The sequence below is a fragment of the Ahaetulla prasina genome, chromosome 11 (genome assembly GCF_028640845.1).
Source record: "Ahaetulla prasina isolate Xishuangbanna chromosome 11, ASM2864084v1, whole genome shotgun sequence".
NCBI lineage: Eukaryota > Metazoa > Chordata > Lepidosauria > Squamata > Colubridae > Ahaetulla > Ahaetulla prasina.
In genome coordinates this window covers 16,066,708-16,086,707 of record NC_080549.1, presented here as the reverse complement: position 1 = coordinate 16,086,707, position 20,000 = coordinate 16,066,708, and the positions used below count along the sequence as shown (strand labels likewise).

The 20,000-nt window shown below is 44.2% G+C and overlaps 1 protein-coding gene across 1 annotated transcript in view; it reads left to right on the top strand.

The window, feature by feature from the left end:
• The window catches only part of LOC131183866 (connector enhancer of kinase suppressor of ras 2-like), a 436,268-nt gene that overhangs the window by 340,527 nt on the left and 75,741 nt on the right, over positions 1-20,000 (top strand). The window contains exon 14 of the mRNA XM_058154608.1: positions 19,059-19,090. Coding sequence (XP_058010591.1) covers positions 19,059-19,090 — 32 coding nt within the window. The remainder of the gene's footprint in view (positions 1-19,058; positions 19,091-20,000) is intronic.

The following is a 20,000-nucleotide window of genomic DNA, read 5'->3' as shown; positions in this document are numbered from 1 at the left end:
ATCTATTCTATATAACCCTTATTCTATTGGCTGCCTATTAATGGACATTATCTTCTCAAATAACAGAATAACAGAGTTGGAAGGGACCTTGGAGGTCTTCTAGTCCAACCTCCTGTTCAGGCAGGAAACCCTGTAACAGTGGTGGCGAACCTATGGCATGCATTCCACATGCATGGGGCGCAGACATACATGCGCAGGGTGCGTGCAGTTTGGGCGGGATGCAGGTGCCTGCATGGGGTGTGTGCGCATGTGTGGGGTGCACACCCATGAGTGGGGGGGGACACACGCATGTGCCCATGCCTTGCAGTTTGGGCGGGATGCAGGTGCCTGCATGGGGTGTGTGCGCATGTGTGGGGTGCACACCCATGAGTGGGGGGGGACACACGCATGTGCCCATGCCTTGCAGTTTGGGGGGGGGCACACTTTGGGCACTCAGTGCCCTATACCATTTTAGACAAATGGTTGTACAATCTCTTCTTAAAGACCTCCAGTGTTGGAGCAACCACAACTTCTGGAGGCAAGTCATTCCTCAAATCAACAGAACAGAATAACAGAGTTGGAAGGGACCTTGGAGGTCTTCCAGTCCAACCCCCTGCTCACGCAAGAGATCCTAACACCATTTCCAGCAAATGGTTGTCCGATCTCTTCTTCTTAAAGACCTCCAGTGTTTGGAGCACCCGCAACTTCTGGAGCCAAATCGTTCCACTGGTTAATTGTTCTCACTGTCAGGAAATTTCTCCTTTGTTCTAGGTTTGTCTATGGAGATTCTCAAATTTCTCTTTGTTCTAGGTTGCTTCTCTCCTTGATTGGTCTCCATCCATTGCTGCTTGTACTGCCTTCAGGTGCTTTGGGAGATAGGTTGACCTACGATGAATTCCTTCCTGGCAGCTGGCAGTTGTGATTTATTCAAAATAGGATTTATAGGATTCAAAATAGGATTTACAGTATAAATACTGTGTCTTCTCCCTTCCTATTCTGCCCAAGCCATTTTCTCCTATTTTTAACATTCATATAGTAGTATTCTAGAAATACTAGTAGTACTACTAGTAGTAGTATTCTACAAATAGCCCAGTTTGGGCTACTATAGGGGTGTCCAACCTTGGCGACCTTAAGACTTTTGGACTTCAACTCAGCATGGCTGCCTGGGGAATTCTGGGAGTTGAAGGCCAAAGTTGGACACTCCTGGTCTAGTGGTTAAAGCACCAGCTAGAAACCTAGTCCCAGTTTAGGCTTGCAGCCAGCTGAACGTTGGACCAGACCTTGTCTCACAGCCCTAGGATGGAAGCAATGGCAAAGGGGAAACCACTTTTGGAAAAACTTTTGCCAAGAAAACTGCAGAGATTAGTCCAAGCAATTGCCAGGAGTCCACAAAATAAAATAAAAAAAGACTCAAAAGCACAGAGGGGGAAAAAAATGAAGAAAACAGTATCCATGAAGTCTGCAGAAGCTTGACTCAGAAGAGATGTTCTTCTGACATCCCATAATTCTAACCCGTAGTGGGAAGATGAAAGGATTTGTAATAACCTAAAAAGATGGGGTGTTGTTTTTTTTTAAAAATCATGTGACTACTGAATACAGAAAAGGAGTAAAAAGAAAAGAAAGAAAGAAAAAAAACCTTTAAAGCTTATTCATCCTCTCAGCTTAGTTGAACTGGTGTCTCGAGAGCCTGTATTAAGAGCCGATTCTAATTTTCCTGTAGCAAATACTAATTAGCTATCCTGGAGACCGACTTCTTCCTTTCAGTGATGGCATTGATAGGCGTTTGTCATGCCTGCCCTTGCATGAATCAGTGATGCTCTGGACAGGCGTCTTTGAGAGTTGGCGGCATGTAAATCACTTCCTCTGGTTACACTAATTGTGAGCAAGCTGCCAATTATGGCCAGCTGCAACTGAGACGATTCCTCCACATCCCGTAATAGTCTTCAACTTCAACTTGAAAGAAAAATGCATTGGGTTCCGAGGAGCTTACTTCGAGTGATTCATGACTGGGATTGGATCTTCAGATCCAACTTCCAAGGGAGTTGAAAGTATAAAGAGAATCGTTCTTGCTTTTATGTATTTGAAGTCCGCCTGATGTTCGTCTTGGATTAAAAAATAGAATGGAATAATAGAGATGGAAGGGACCTTGGAGGTCTTCTAGTCCAACCCCCTGCTTAGGCAGGAAAACCCTACACCACTTCAAACAAATGGTTATCCAATCTCTTCTTAAAAACTTCCAGTGTTGGAGCATTCACAACTTCTGGAGGCAAGTTGTTCCACTGATTGTTCTCACTGTCAGGAAATTTCTCGTTAGTTCTAGGTTGTTTCTCTCCTTGATTAGTTTCCACCCATTGTTTCTTGTCCTGCCTTCAGGTGCTTTGGAGAATAGCTTGACTCCCTCTTCTTTGAGGCAACCCCTGAGATATTGGAACACTGCTATCATGTCATCCCTAGTCCTTCTTTTCATCAAAGTAGACATACCCAATTCCAGCGACCATTCTTCATATGTATTAGCCTCCAGTCCCCTAATCCTCTTTGTTGCTCTTCTCTGCACTCTTTCTAGAGTCTCCACATCTTTTTTACATCATGGCGACCAAAACTGGATGTAGTAGAACAAGTGTGGCCTTACCAAGGCCTTATAAAGTGGTATTAACACTTCACGTGATCTTGATTCTATCCCTCTGTTGATGCAGCCTAGAACTGTGTTGGCTTTTTTGGCAGCTGCAGCACACTGCTGGCTCATATTTTAAATGGTTGTCCATTAGGACTCCAAGATCCCTCTCGCAATTACTACTAGTGAGCAGGGTACCACAGACACTGTATCTGTACACAAAGTCCCCTGGATCACTGTGTCTGTTTCAGTTGAGGACTACTTGTATCTATTTTTGACTCCATCACTCAACTGCAATCTAGCTTCTGTAGCACTCATACATGCACACACATATTTTTTTGGCAGGTATTACTGATCGGATTGATGATGACATAATAGCAGTGTTTCTATATTTGAGAGGTTGCCACAAAGAAGAATGGATCAACCTATTCTCCAAAGTACCTGAAAGTAGAACAAGAAGCAATGGATGGAAACTAATCAAGGAGAGAAGCAACCTAGAAATAAGGAGAAATTTCCTGATAGTGAGAACAATTAATCAGTGGAACGGCTTCTGTCTAGAAGTTGTGGGTGCTTAAAGTATAGGGGTTCCTGCTTGAGCAGGGGGTTGGACTAGAAGACCTCCAAGTTTCCTTCCAACTCTGTTATTCTGTTAATTCTCACGAAGAGAATAAAACTAGTCTAATTTTGGCAAAACGGATTTTGTCCATTAGGAAATATTAAAATTTAAAGCAAATGTCTAGACGAGATCCAGATAATGTGATTGAAATGACATTAGTGGCATGAAATATGAGTATCTATTGTAGGGTTCATATCAGTTGCATTTAAAAATGATAAAATGAAGCGTTTGTTCAACATTTCTGGCTTTGTCAGAGAGAGCTGGAACGGAATTCCAATTTTGCCAAATTGGTGACAGGAGGATAGTGGGAGATGGGTTAATTTGGGGGACTAAACTAGGTTAAAATCAGGGGTGGGCTGCTGGAGGTTTGCAGGGGTTCAGGAGAACCTCTAGCTAAGATTCTGTGCAGTTTGGAAAACCCCCAAATCCCACTCCTGGCTAGTCTTGCCCTGCTGACTAGGCCACGCCCACAATGGACACACCCACCCAGCAACCGGGCAGAGAACCCCTTGCTAAAATTTTTGAAGCCCATCTAGTTAAAAGACTGGATTTTCCAACTCGTATTATCTTAACACAGAAACCAAGTTCACTTAGAAACCCGATTTGGTAAGTTGTGAAACACAGCCAAAAGATTTGTGTTTGTAACACTCATAAGGCAACAAGCACCTTGGATACAAAAGAACACAGAATATTCGAAGACAAAAAGGCAATTTGAATTTCTTGTTAAAGTATGTATTAAAAGAGAATGATATGCAGCTCAGGGTTGAATGTTCCTCGTTGACAGACTGAATCTTGCCAAACTAAAGCAACTGTTTGAGTAATTTCAATAGTTCTGGGGATGGCTAGGGAAGAGCCTTTTTAACTCTTTTTCTCCCAATTAAATTATCTAAGTTTTGCTAATGAACAAAAACCATTTTGCCAAAATTAAACTGGTTTAATTCTCCTTGTGAGAAATAACAGAATATCAGACTTGAAAGAGTTCTTGGAGGTCTTGTAGTTCAACCTCCTGCTCAAGCAGGAAACCCTATACCATCCTGGGTAAATGGCTGTCCAATCTCTTCTTCAAAACCTCCAGTGATGGAGCGCCCACAACTTCCGGAGGCAAGTTGTTCCGCTGATTAATTAATTGTTCTCACTGTCAGGAAATTTCTCCTTAGGACTTGGTTGCTTCTCTCCTTGATTAGTTTCCATCCATTGCTTCATGTTCTGCTGTCAGATACTTTGGAGAATAGGTTGATAGCAATAGCAATGGCACTTAGACTTATATACTGCTTCATAGTGCTTTAGAGCCCTCTCTAAGTGGTTTACAGAGTCAGACTCTTGCCCCCAACAATCTGGGTCCTTATTTTACCCACCTCAGAAGGATGGAAAGCTGAGTCAACCTTGAGCCTGGTGAGATTTGAACTGCCAAACTGCTGGCAGCCGGTGATCAGCAGAAGTAGCCTGCAGTACTGCACTCTAACCACTGCGCCACCACGACTCATTTCCTTTCTCCTTCATCTCTTTTTATCCTTTATCTCTTTTCCCTTTGGAGAGCACCCTTCCTGGGAATCCAGACCACATTCCACTGCATTAGCTTAAATATCAAGACGTGGTGGCTCAGGGGCTAAGACAGCTGAGCTTGTCGATCGAAAGGTCGGCAGTTCAGCGGTTCGAATCCCTAGTGCTGCCGTGTAACGGGGTGAGCTCCCGTTACTAGTCCTAGCTTCTGCCAACCTAGCAGTTTTGAAAGCACATAAAAATGCAAGTAGAAAAATAGGGACCATTTGGTGGGAAGGTAACAACATTCCGTGCACCTTTGGCGTTGAGTCATGCCGGCCACATGACCACAGAGATGTCTTCGGACAGCGCTGGCTCTTCGGCTTTGAAACGGAGATGAGCACTGCCCCCTAGAGTCAGCAACGACTACCATGTATGTGCGAGGGGAACTTTTACCTTTACCTATGATATCAGCCTATGCTTTTGCAAACCAGGGCAAGTCAAAATTCACTTACAGGGTGAAAAGTATATTTCAAGAAAAGCAAAACCCAGACTTATTGCCCCTTTTTTGTCCCCAATTCTCTTCTGCAAATTGGTCAAGAATCAGTTGAAGGAAATGCTCCTCAGTAAACAAAGCATATTTGCAGATTGATGGTGCTGGAGCAGCTGCATTAAATGTTGGCTGCAAACAATGAAGCTGAACCTACAGAGCTCTTATATCCTCTGACATTATCTTGAAGATGTGGTGAGCAAATGCGACTCTGACTCATCCCGTGCTGCTACGTCAAGGAAGGTACATCAATGAGCGACCTCGTGGGTTCTTCCTGTCCCAGCTGGCACCTGTTTTGCAAGAATTTCCTCTGTAGTCAATTCAATGAGGAGGCCCTCAAAAGCTGCTAAGCTGCCCCTGCCAGCATCTCTCACCTTGGCCATGCTGGTGAGGCTGAAAGTTGTAGTTTAGTAAAATCTGGAGGGATACGAGCTCCGTACTTTGCAGTGCAACAGTACAGCAAGATCTCTGCTGTATCTTTCTTGCAGCATTTACATTTTGCTATCCCTCCAAGCAGGGGTGAAATCTAAAAAATTTCCCTACTGGTTCTGTGGGTGTAGCTTAATTGGTGGGTGTGGCTTGGTGGTCAGGTGACCACTGGGTGGGCATAGCCAATAACAATAAATAATAAAAATAATAAACAAAGTACACAAAACAATAAGAGGTACCAAAACCCAACTTTCACACTTTACACACGTACAACACAACTGACTCACACACAATGTAAAAGCAGCTGCCCTTCACCCAAAATGGCCCCTGCAACAAGCAGGAACCTCACACAGCCACAAAAAGCTCAAAAACCAACTTTCACACTTTACACACACACAACACAATGCAACACAACTGACACACACACGCACACACACACACACAAAATGCCACATACAGCTTTGTGAGATTTTGTGTGTTTGTGTAGTTAGAGTGAAACACTACGGAAACACACCAAATCTCAGAAAGATTTTATTTTATTATTTTATTTATATTTTTAGATAAAATCAGCTAAATTTAAAACCCAATTGAAAGGATAAGGCAGGCAGATTGAGTTGCTCACGATGAGATGGATTACAGGCAGGCAGATTGAGTTGCTAGCTGATGCAGTTGATTGCAGCAGCCAAAGCAAGGCAAGCCCGAAAGAAGCAGCAAGCTGCCAAGTAGGCAAGTGGGGACTGAGAGATTGAGCGGGCGTGGAGGTGGGGGCAGGGATTTTTGCTATCGGTTCTCTGAACTGCCTACCCACATCGCTACTGGATCGCCTGATCTGGTCCGAACCAGGAGCATTTCACCCCTGCCTCCAAGTCATAATGACCTAACACAGGAGAGCCAGGTGGCGCAGTGCTTAGAATGCAGTATTGCAGGCTACTTCTTCTGACTGCTGGCAATTTGGCAGTTCAAATCTCATGAGGCTCAAGGTTGACACAGCCTTCCATCCTTCTAAAATGAGGACCCAGGTTGTTGAGGGCAAGATGCTGACTCTGTAAACCGCTTAGAGAGGACTGTAAAGCACTGTGAAGCAGTATATAAGTCTAAATGCTATTGCTTTTGCTATTTGTGCCCGATGATGAAATGAACAGACATAAACCCGAGAGGTGAGTTTTCCACCCTATCCCCCCAAATCAGTGGGGGAAACGGTTCAACTTGCCCATGATACTCTATTGTTGACCTAGATATGGTCTTTCTTGACAAAAAGAGTAGAGTCAACAATTTCATTGGTACAGCCAAGCTAGTCTTCATCGTAGTCTTCATGAGGGGGTGTGATGGTTCAACAGTTAAAGATGCTGAGCTTGTTGGCTGGAAAGTTGCCAGACCAGGTTTGAAACCCAAGCGCCATGTAACGGGGTGAACTCCCGTTCTTTGCTCCAGCTCCTGCCCACCTAGCAGTTTGAAAGCATGCAATTGCAAGTAGATAAATAGGTACCACTCTGGTGGGAAGGTATCAGCATTCTGTGCACCTTGGTGTATAGTAACAGATTAACAGAGTCGGAAGGGACCTTGTAGGTCATCTAGTCCAAACCCTCCACCCATCCGAGCAGAAGACCCTACACCATTTCTGACAAATGGCAGTCCAGTCTCTTCATGAAAGCTTCCAGTAATGAAGTTCCCACAACTTCTGAAGGCATGTTGGCCATATGACCATGGAAATTATCTTCAGACAACATTGTCTCCCTCAGCCAAGAAATGGAGATATGCACTATGCCTTAGAGTCGGACACGACTGGAGAGGGAAACCTAGTCTTCCTCAAGAGTCCATTTTTTTCTGGATTAAACAAGAGTTCAAGATTCCTTATCACAATTCATGTGCTAATAAGTTTACTGATACAAGAATATATGTCGCCTCTACGAACATCTTTGTGCAGGGCCACTGTTAAGAATGTGGTGGTCATGATCCTTATTTTGTCCCTTCCATTTTTCACTGCTTCGCTGACCTCACTTTTTTCTAGCTGTCTTTCTGCCCTGCAGATATAGGAAACCTCCTAGTCTATAGTCTATATAAAAGAATTTAAATCAGCTTACGAACGTCAGGTTTTTTTCCTGCCACAGACCGACATGAATCTGAGATTAAAAACAAACGTGCAAATTTAGAAATTGGTGAAAAATATCATTGAATTTTACTGCTGAGTTGAAATCTTGCCTGTTTCGAAGGAAAGGTGCCTTCAAACGTTGTGGGTGCTCCGTCACCAGAGGTTTCTAAGAAGAAATTGGACAGCCATTTGTTCAGAACAGCATAAGGCAGTGGTCCTCAACCTTTATAGTGCTGCGACCCCTTTAATACAATTCCCCACGATGTGGCAACCCCAACTGTAAAATTATTTTCGTTTTGAATTTATCGCGCCTGAAGCCATATTGGCTAGCGATCTGAACTGCTTGCGATTGCCTTGAGGACGGAGGCATTAAAGCGGAGACTCCTCCCCTATTAAGTTTATCGCGCCTGAAGCCAGATTAGGCTAGCGATTGGGAGTGATTGCAGCTGGCTTGAGAGGGAGACATCAGAGCAAAGATTTCTCTCTTTTTTAATTCATCGCGCCTGAAGCCGAATTCGGCTAGCGATTTGAAGAGCCTGCAGCTGGCTTGTGGAGTCAACCATTGGAGCGCGATTCTTCGACTCGCAAGTATACTTCCCATATTTCCGATGGTCTTAGGCGACCCCTTGCAAATCGTCATTCGACCCCCAATGGGGTTGCGACCCACAGGTTGAGAACCGCTGGCATAGGGTCTCCTGTTTGAACACGGGGTTGGACTAGAAGACCTCCAAGGTCCCTACCAACTCTTGTTATTCTGTTAACTTTACTTTGCAAATGTAACAGGTAAGAATCTCTCCGTTAGATTTTTTTTTTATTTCTTTTTGTCACAACAGTATACACAAACAATTGTCATAGATAAAACAACATGTCTTTTTTTGCTCTTCTTGTTTGATAAGGAAATGAAAATTAAGCTTTAAGTTCCTGCAGCAAGTGTAAATTAAGTGCCAAACAAATAGGGGAGACCGTACAGCTGCCTTAGAGGTCAGGATTGCCTGCCTTCCCACCTCACCAAATACGACGGACAGTTTCTGTTCTTCTTCTAAAGGGCTAAAAATTCTTCCTTAATGCATTCTCTTTCCCAGAAGTCAATTTCAGGGCAATGGCTTTTAAAGCAAAGGTTAACTTGGAGAGTTACAAACTGTCAAGGCAACCCGTGTGGATGGAAGGGAAATTGGACAAAGCGATCGTTACAGATTCAGAGAGCAAGATGAGAAAAAGCTATTGATTGATTTGGTAGGAACACAAAATAGGGGAGAACCGTTGACAGATTAAACTGACGGTCTGGAGGTCTGAGAGATTTTTTTAAAACAACAACAACGATATGTTAGGAGCATTTTGCAAAGCGGGGACGAGACAGTTGCAAAAGGATAGGTTTCCCCTTTTATGGATATCATGAACTTTCAAACATCTCGATCTCTCGCTTCCAAGTTCAGCTGCAGTTGTTGACGTAGGAAGCTGCTATTTCACTAAAAGCTTTGTGACAGCTGTGGAAGAGACCGTTGCCTTAGGTGGGCCTTTGAACTGTGGTTCACCTTATGTTCTTATTGATAGAATGCTCTCCAATTTATCTTAGGCGAGAACTGCTCTTAGGCTTGGTTGTCATTGAAATCAATCTAGTGGGTAGCTTCACTGTACACTTCATTGATTTCTGGAATATAGAGATGACAAGGGTGTTGGATGTTACTGCTCCTAAGTAGTCCAGGAGATGGAGTAGTAGAAAGAAAGGCTGTAGCACCAACTGAGGACAGCGAGGGACAAATATGATTTAGATTTAGATTACTTTATCACAAGGGTGGGCTTTAAAAATTTTAGCAAGGGGTTCTATACCTGGTTGCTGGGTGGTTGTGGCCATGGTGGGCATGGCCTTGTCAGCCTCCTGCACCATGGCAGGGGGGGGCATTTTTGCCCTCACCGGGCTCTAGAAGCTTTTCTCGAGCCTCTAGGAGGGCGAAAATGGCCTCCCCAGGCTCTGGAGGCATTCTGGAGGCCGGAAACGGGCCCTTCCCAAACTTCTGTTAGGCCTGTTTTTTGCCCTCCCTGCACCCTGCACTTACCAACATCCAAAATAGGCCATGGGGGGGGACTCCCGGGAGGGCAGGGCGAGGTTGGCAGGGCCAGCCAGGAGTGGGATTTGGGGGTTCTCCGAACTGCACAGAATCTTAGCTGGAGGTTCTCCCGAACTCCTGTGAACCCCCAGCAGCCCCCCTTGCTTTATTGTCATTGTACCTCGTACAACTAAATTAAATGCCATCCTCAGTGTACATTATACATAAGAAAACTATAAAAAAATAGAACAAAAAAACACATCCTTCACATTCTATACAAGTAAATTGAAAACCCCTGATATTACATTAGTGTTGCACTATACAGTAGAATTGAATATAGTTACCACTCTGGGATAGAAGCTGTTTTTCAGCCTATTTGTCCTTGTTTTTATTGTCCTGTACCATCTGCCAGATGGTAATAGTTCAAAAAAAAAAGGTGCCCAGGATGAGATGGATCTTTAAGAATGTTTTGAACTTTCTTAAGGCAGCGGGAGCTATAAAGCTCTTCCAAGGAGGGGAGAGGACAACCAATGATCCTCTGGGCAATGACGTTGACGCTCTGGAGTGCTGTCCTATCTGCCACTGTGGAACTGGCAAACCAGACACAGGTGCAGTCAGTTAAAATACTCTCTATGGTGCAGCGGTAGAAGGTCACCAGCAGATCAGATATAGGAAGAGCTTGTGTTTGTTCCTGTACTCTGGAAATGAAAGGAGCAGTATTATTATTATTATTTTTAGTTCTTATTGCATCCTCAAAATGTCTTCTAAATCCTTGTTGAAGATGGCCTGCTGTCTGCTCTGGATACCTGCTGGCTGATGTGAAATGTCTGATAAATATTTCGCTGATGAAATCATTCTTCTATGCTCAGGGCAGATTTTGATGAAAATAACTAGGGCAACATCTGTTCTCAGATTTGTTGGAGTTTAGGAATTTCAAGGAAGCAGAGTATGTTTCTTTGCAGCATCAGCTCTGCCAGCTATGGAAGGGAATCTGGTACCTTCAGGTTGGATTTGGGGAAGTGTGAGTGCCGTTTCAGTGTCGGAGTGTAGCAGCCACTTTGAAAGGGTGATATGTCCACTCCTGAAGAAGCCATCTCTTAGTCCCATCATAACAGATGATCTCTACCCTGTGTGTGTGTGTGTGTGTGTGTGTGTGTGTGTGTGTGTGTGTGTTACGGTCATTTTTAAACTCGTGTCTAAGTGATCGCCCACCACTGCCAAGGTCCCCTCTCAGAGTTACTGTTTTGGAGCCAGGTTTCACCTAATCTGTATTTGTAGCTTTGGTGATTCCTGCTACGTGTAAAACCTAGCTTTTTTTCCATGTTAACATTCATGTTCTTGGATAGGGCCCATTGTCCAAGTCTGTCAAGGTCTTTTTGAATCCTGAACTTGTCTTCTGAGGTGTTGGGTGTTGGTTATTGTTTTCAAATGCCATCGACCTCGTTATCTTTTTGGACTGCCTGCAAACATTGCAGATGGGAGTCGGGGGGGGCGCTCTGCTTCTCTGTTGGCATATTTCAACTGCCTATGACTGGAGTCAGGAGTGGGATTCAGCCGGTTCAGACTAGTTCAGGCAAACCGGATGTTAATTTTAATCAGGTTCGCCGAAACGGTTGTTGCAAGGACTGGTTGACCCTGCCCACTCCATCCCGTCCCTCCCAGGAGTCTCCATACAGCCCATTTCGGATGCCAGATAAATTGCAGCACCCACACAGAGGCTCTAGGAGGGCGAAAAACGGGCCACCCGGAAGTTCCAGATGTCTGGAAACAGGTCCATTTCCAGCCTCCGGAGGGCCTCCAGAGTCCGGGGGAGGCTTGAAGAAAGACTTTGGAGCCTGGGAAGGGCAAAAACCGGGCCTACTGGAAGTACCAGAAGTCCAGAAAGGGGCCTATTTCTGTCCTCCAGAGGGCCTCCTGGGAACAGTGAAAAATGGACCTAACAGAACTACCAGAAGTCCAGAAGGCCCTCCAGTGCCCAGGGAGGCTGTCTTCACCCTCCTGGAGGCTCGAGGAAAGGCTCCGGAGCCTGGGGAGGGTGAAAAGCCCTCCCACCCCACTGCCATGGTGCAGAAGGCCAAGGAGGCCATGCCCCCATGGCCACGCCCACCCAGCAACCGAGCAGCAAACCAGTTGCTCATATTTTTCAATCCCACCCCTGACTTGAGTCCCTACATAGAGAGACCAAGGGACACGGTGGCTCAGGGGCTAAGACAGCTGAGCTTGTCGATCGAAAGGTCGGCAGTTCGGCGGTATGAATCCCTAGTGCTGCCGTGTAACGGGGTAAGCTCCCGTTACTAATCCCAGCTTCTGCCAACCTAGCAGTTTCGAAAGCACGTAAAAATGCAAGTAGAAAAAATAGGGATCACCTCTGGTGGGAAGGTAACAGCGTTCCGTGCGCCTTTGGCATTGAGTCATGCCAGCACATGACCACGGAGACATCTTCGGACAGCGCTGGCTCTTCGGCTTTGAAACAGATATGAGCACCGCCCCCTAGAGTCGGCAACGACTAGCACGTATGTGCGAGGGGAACCTCTACCCTTACCTTATAGAGAGACTGGAGTCTCCAAAACCCCAGAATAATCTCTAGAGTCGACTACACCCCAGACAGAGAATGAATCTATAAAACTAAGATCAGAGAGAAAGGGAGAAGAAGGCTTGCCTAACCTGTAGTTTGCCTGTTGTGTGTTTAGAACCTCAAACTATAGTTCTCATTGTAAATTATGGCTTTCCCAGCCTATGATTTGGCTGTGCTGACATTTCCCTTGCAATTTCTCCATCGCTTCCATTCCCCGCTGAAGAGGCCTCTGTTTTTTTTCTCTTATTCTCAGATACCTTAAGAACCCCTTTCAAATTTATTTGGTATCTTTCTGAATTTAATTAATTGGGGGAGTGGGGCCTCGAGGGAGGTTCTGTTGGGACTGGTTCTGGGTTGTTCCATTACTGTAAGCCTGACTCTAGGTGGCTCAGTGGCTAAGACACTGAGCTTGTCGATCAGAAAGGTCGGCAGTTTGGCGGTTCGAATCCCTAGTACAGGTCTCCTCCGTGAGCAAGGGGTTGGACTAGATGACCTCCAAGGTCCCTTCCAACACTGTTACTGTTTAAAATGAGTCTTCCTGAAGCTATATTTAGCACACACACACACACACACACACACACACACACACACACACACAAAATCTCACTGGACGAGTTTCATCGTAGTTTCTTTTGTCCCAAAGGTGCTTTTTCCAAAAGGCCACTAGACTTTCTTGGTTTCTTTTTCTCTTTGGAAACATTTCGCTTCTCATTCAAAAAGCTTCTTCAATTCTAAGTTAGACCTGTGTTAGCACGGAAGAAGCTTCCTGGAAGAGAGGCGACGTGTTTTCAATGAGGGGGGGGGAAACCCCAAGAAAGTCCGATTGCCTATTGGATAAAGTGACCAGATTTCAGCAATGGCAAAGCTGGACACCATTGACGTGGGGGAGGGGAGCTGCGCATGCGCGCTGAGTCTTGCCACCTCCCTGAAGGAGGAGGAGCGGCTGCTGCTTCTCCGCTCTTCCAGGCAGGCTCGGCTCTCCTCTCGGCTCTTCCAGGCAGGCTCGGCTCTCCTTGGCTCTCCTCTCCGCTCTTCTCTTCCTCTCGGGTGAAGTCAAGCGGCATCTCTCCTCCCTCTCGCGCCCCCTTTTCCGCCACTCCCCCTTCTCCGCCTCCTCCTCTTGCGTTGCCGCCTCCCATTTTCAGAATGGGAGTGAAACAAAAAAAAATCGGGACTTTTTGGAATTGCTGCGGGACGTGGGACAAATTATTAAAAAGCGGGACTGTCCCGCCAAAAGCGGGACGTCTGGTCACTATACTATTGGAAAAAAGCACCTTTGGGATAACCATAATGTGGATGATTGAGACACTCCATAGACATCATAGTTTCTCTTCCAGGAACTATTAGAAGCCAGAGAGATTGAAGATGGTGGCAGAGGTGAAAATACAATGGAAGATGGCCTGTTGGTTGCTTTGTTATTAAAATAAGTGCACAAAGCACAGCAGATTAACCACAGTTAACTTCTTCCACACAAAGGAAGGTCCAAAAGCAAATTCTCTTTCATCAAGCTGATACGAAAATAATAACAGGAGATTTTCTTAATACTAGGCAAAGTATCAATAAAGGAGAATATAGACGGGGTGGGCTGCTGGAGGTTCACAGGGGTTCGGGAGAACCTCTAGTTAAGATTCTGTGCAGTTCAGAGAACCCCCAAATCCCACTCCTGGCTGGCCCTGCCAACCTCGCCCTGCCCTCCCGGGAGTTCCCATGCGGCCCATTTTGGATGTAAGTGCAAGGTGCGCACGGAGGCTCAGAGAGGGCGAAAAAACAGGCCTACTGGAAGTTCAGGAAGGCCAGAAACGGGCCTGTTTCCAACCTCCAGAGGGCCTCCGGAGCCTGGGGCGACCGTTTTCACCCTCCCGGAGGCTCGAGAAAAGCCTCCAGAGCCTGAGGAGGACAAAAATGTTCCCCCTTGCTGCAGGAGGCTAACTAGGCCATGCCCACCATGGCCATGCCCATCCAGCAACCTGGCAGAGAAACCCTTGCTAAAAGCTTTGAGCCCCACCCCTGAGAATATTTGTAATTTACAGCTGAAATGAAGGGTCTCTGAGCTTGTTGTTTTCTTGCCAGTTTAGGGCCAATTTAGCGCTGACCCTTAGTTGAGTAGATTCTTGTCTATAGCCATGAGCAATAAATCAACTTAATTAGAAGTTAATGTGTGGTCCTGATTCTTCCGGCCTGACATTAAACTTGTCAAGTAACGGTCAGCACTAAATTGATTCTAGATAACAGTTAACAGAATTAAAGAGCTTGAACATGGACCGCTTATGGGAACGTAATGATTCTAAGCTTATTCATCTCTTGACTCCAGCTCCACCTTTCCTCCTACATTACTATCTATAACCCTGCTAGATAGGATTTCAAGAAATCCTAAGGTGTGTTTCTCCAGATCAGTGGTGGGTTCGCCCCAGTTCAAGTAAATCAATAGCAGTGGCAGTGAGAGGCTCCGCCCACCCACCCAGATGTCATCAAAAACGCTCCGCGCATGCGCAAAAGTTTCTGTGCATGCGCAGAAGAGCCACCCACCCGGACGTCATCAAAAATGCACTGCGCATACGCAAAAGTTTCTGTGCATGCGCAGAAGAGCCATGCACTATCAATAGCAAGCCAGTAGCGCCAGGATTTGAAACCCACTGCTGCTCCAGATGCATTAGGAAGAATTCACAGCTGAGTGGTGGAAGGTCCTAAATTTAATCCCCAGCATCTTCAAGTAATCCTGAAAAAAATCTCTGCTTAAAACCCTCAAGAAGCTGCTACTCGGTATCATCAACGTTTTGCTTAAATGAACCAACAATCTCATTCATTATAACTTCTCGTCTTCCCTCTGCTTCACCCAAGAGCAAATTGGTTTTGGAAGATGGAAACTGTAGGCAGTTAAATTAATGATGGCTAAGCTAATAACATATCAAGATGCTGACAGCCATTTTCAGCCTTTTGTAAAATATGGAGACTCCTGGGGTCTCTATTAATGATAACTCTTGAAAAAGAATGTGAGCGATATTAGGAATTCCATTTTAATCAACTGAATTCTGAATCTCTAATACTGCCTTTTTTTTCTTTTCTTTTTTTGTAGTCAGGGAAAAGGCATTCAATTGTAGAATATTTTAATGTGCTTAGGATGTTGAATGATGATGAATAGAATAGAATAGAATAGAATAGAATAGAATAGAATAGAATAGAATAGAATAGAATAGAATAGAATAGAATAGAATAGAATAGAATGTAGAGTAGAGTAGAATAGCAAAGAATAGTCCAGAGCCATGGGATGGGATGGGATGGGATGGGATGGGATGGGATGGGATGGGATGGGATGGGATCGGATCGGATCGGATCGGATCGGATCGGATCGGATCAGAGGTGATATTCAGCTAGTTCAGACCGGTTCGCAGCAAACCAGTAGCGGAAATCGCCCCAGCTCTATGCCATCCTATTTAGGCACGTTTTTGAGGTCGGGCGCATGCGCAGAAGGCAGGCACATGCGGAAACCGGACACATGTATGATGAAGCGAGCATGCATCGAACCAGTAGTAACATTATTCGAAACCCACCACTGGATGGGATGGGATGGGATGGGATGGGATGGGATGGGATGGGATGGGATGGGATAGGATAGGATAGGATAGGATAGGATAGGATAGGATAGGATAGGATAGGATAGGATAGGATAGGATAGGATAGGATAGGATAGGATTCTTTATTGGCCAAGTCTGATTAGACACAGAGAGAATTTGTCTCCAGTGCATAAGCTCTTAGTGTACATACAAACAATAAAGTGATAGGTCATATATCACAGTTACAATCATTAATCATAAGTTACAATAACAAGGTACAAATCATCGATACCAACAGGGGAAGATATTAGGAAAGATGAGAAGAAAGATGAGAAGGATCATATCAATACAGCCTACAACATGGGTAAATATCTTTAGGCCTAAGACCAGAAAAAAAGAAAAGAAAGGTATTTCCAAGATAGGGCCTAACACTTCTCTGAATGTACTTAGCAGCCATATGCCCCGAATGAGAGAGAGAGAGAGAGAGAGAGAGAGAGAGAGAAGGAAAAAATAATAATAATTGCAGCAGAGATAACAAATGTGAAGTTTACAATATGAAAGCATCGAGGTCCCTTCTCGCTGGCTGTTGTCGTTTGCTAATGACTGACGTGCCAAAGTTCCAGACTGCGGATCTCAAATCGTTCACACTTTTTAAGCAATGTTTGCAAATAGACAAATGGTATGACACAATTTCAGAGCATATCGGCTGGGGCTTCAAGCTGTTTGGTTGGCTTCAAAGCGACGCCGTTTTCCTGCCTGCTGAACTCGCAGAGAATAAGAGAGTGTGTTCGCCTTTAGAGGTCTCACATTCTAACCAGCTGCAGAAAACTTCATGACCTATCAAATATGTTTTCTCTGGCCAATTTTTCTGTCCCCGATTTTATCCGTACCAGAAAAAATATGGTCTCTCATTAGCGCTATAGAAACATGCATGCAAATCCCACAAAAGACATTGATACACAAAATGCATATCCATCTATAAATGTGCCGGGGAGGTACAGAAATATTCAGATGCGCAACCAGGTCCTATTAAAATAATTGGGTGGCTTTTTAAAGCCAATGGGAGATATTGCCTCCATTTGGTAAATTATCCTTTTTCCTCTGTAATTGGCATGCTGTGAACATTCTGCGGCAACATTAGAGCCCAGGGGGACCTAAGCAATTTCTCCCCCACTCCAAAGAACCAGGAAAAAATCAGTCTTAATATTAAGTTTCTATCTTCGATTATATTTACTGTATCTTGGCAAATCTAGTGGAATAATGATCTTTTTCTTCCAATACGAGTGGATTGATTATAGGTAGTTGTTGTGATCTGCCGGGGGCCTGCAGAGCTGGCAGCAGAGTCAGACAGTGAGGAGGTTGGGGAGAAACATGGGCCAATCCTGGAGTCTGGGGAAAGAGGCTCTGTGTCAGAGGCAGAGCGGGGGCCAGGACCATCTGAGAGTTATGTGCTGCCTCTGGAGCCTCCAGAGTCAGACTTCAGCGAAGCAGAGGAACAGGGGGAGCCTGTTCCCAGTGCGCGCATGCGTAGAGCTGCCAAAAGGCAAAAACAGTTAAAAGAAAAGGGAAGACTCAGGAGTAGGGTTTGGAGATGATTGGCCCCTCCCATAAGACATAAAGGAGGAGCAAAGGTTCGTGAGCCTTTGAAGGAAGCAACTTTGTTTGTTCTGGTCAGTTTAAATTCTGAAGCTCCATTTTGACTCTGTGCTTCGTGTGGCCTTGCAAAGCTAATTGCCAATTAGGTCTTCGGCAGCATATCAAGGGAGATAAAGGAAGCCTAGGTCAGAATAGTAGTCCTCAACTTACAACCGTTCATTAAGTGACAGTTCAACTTTACAACGGCATTGAAAAAGTGTTTTTTCACACTTACAACCATTGTAACATCCCCATGGTCACGTGATCAAACTTTAATCACTTAGCAACTGATATTTAAGATGATTGCAACATCCCAGGGGTCATGTGATCTCCTTTTGTGACCTTCTGACAAGCAAAGTCGATGGGGAAGACAGATTCAATCAATAACCAGGTTACTCAATTAACGACTGCAGAGATTCATTTAAAAAACTGTGGCAAGAAAGGTCATAAAAGTGGGCAAAACTCCATGAAGCAACAGAAATGTTGGACTCTTCAATTCAAATCAAATCAATATAGATTTTATCCATTGTTTATTATTTTATTCTAGCCTTTTTAACTGGATATTCCTTGAGTGTTTTTTTTTAATTTGTTCTAGTCCCTGGTCTTTGACTCTAATAAACTTGATTAGATTTGATTTGACTCAATTGTGGTCATAAGTAGAGGACTTCTGCAGTTGTTCCTAGCTATTTCTCTTCCTAAACAAACGTCCACCTCGCAGCTATAAAACAAATATAAACTCTAAGAAAGCCTATATTCAGATATCTTGAACTTGTTTTTCCGCCTGTTGCATTTTACTGCTCTATGCAGGATTAAATATGAGGCTCAGTGGCTGAGCTTGTCGATCAGAAAGGTTGGCAGTTCAGCGGTTCGAATCCCTAGTGCCGCGTAACGGGGTGAGCTCCCGTTACTTGTCTCAGCTTCTGCCAACCTAGCAGTTCGAAAGCACGTAAAAAATGCAAGTAGACAAATAGGGGCCACCTTTGGTGGGAAGGTAACAGCGCTCCATGCGCCTTTGGCGTTGAGTCGTGCCAGCCACATGACCATGGAGACGTCTTCGGACAGCGCTGGCTCTTCGGCTTTGAAACGGAGATGAGCACCGCCCCCTTGAGTCAGGAACGACTAGCACATATGTGCAAGGAGAACCGTTACCTTTACCTTTTTACAGGATTAAAAATTAAGAAGAAATTGTGCTATGCTAAAGGAGTTCCAAACTATTGCATGGGGGGTGGGGAGAATTTTAATCTTTGTCCCATCAATGCATTCCATGCTTGCAAATTCAGACCTGCTTTTTAACTTTTAGCACCGTTATAAGTGGGTGCAAGCATTAAGTTATCATCCCCTTTGAAATGCTGAGTTGACACTCTAGGGTGGTTTCGTCTGCTTTCAGTGTTAATCACATTGGGAAATTTTGCTTTCCTGTACGTTGTCATCTTAAACCCCAAATGCTAAACGTCACTTCTTTTTCTTCTTCTTCTTCTTTCCGTTCTTCCTTTCTGCAGAGAACAGCAGACACTGCCGGAGATTCTGAAAGGTAAACCAACTCTTTATTTTTATTTTATTTTTTATATTTTTAGACAGCAATGCTAATTAAGACTTTGAACATCTGGCCCTCGATTTGAGCCCTTGAGAACTTTTGTTATTTGCGAAGCTGACCTCGTTTTTGCCAAATCGTAGCTAGGAAATAATGAATGGCTTTCGTGACCTCTCTAGATTTGGAGAGGTTTGCATGAAAATGAAAAAAATGGCATTAGAGAAACGGTGATAGAAAGCCATGTAATAGGAACATAATTTTAAAAGAGAACCAAAATCTGCAAAGTAAACGAAGATTCATTTTCATTTTCTCTTGACTTTTTGTTAACTGTTTGCCAATGCCTTAACAGGGACTTGAGTTTACTGTGGCTGTCATCGACTTTGATCTAATAAAATCTGTACCCCAGACAAACATTTAGATTACTAGATTGGACTGGACTGGACTGGACTAAACTAGACTAGACTAGACTAGACTAGACTAGACTAGACTAGACTAGACTAGACTAGACTAGACTAGACTAGACTAGACTAGAATAGAATAGAATAGAATAGAATAGAATAGAATAGAATAGAATAGAATAGAATAGAATAGAAAAGTTTTGCACCAATTGAAGTCTATGGTAAGTTCTTTGTGGGAACAACTGTTGACTAACCGACTTTGGATCTAAAGTCTACGTGAATTTTTCTAATATTTTAAAAATCTCAGCTAGAGCATTTCATTCAGGCAATCTGCACACTTCAGTTGATTTTATTACCGTACTTGGATGTTGTGGTATATTTTGTACTTGATTTTAATATTTATATAAAGTATTTGTTTTAGCATATTTGGGGGTTTTTTTCTCCTGGTTTATTATTTGTTTTTCTGTTTTATACCCTTTGGAGAGAGGTTATTTGAGTTAGGTGGCCTTATA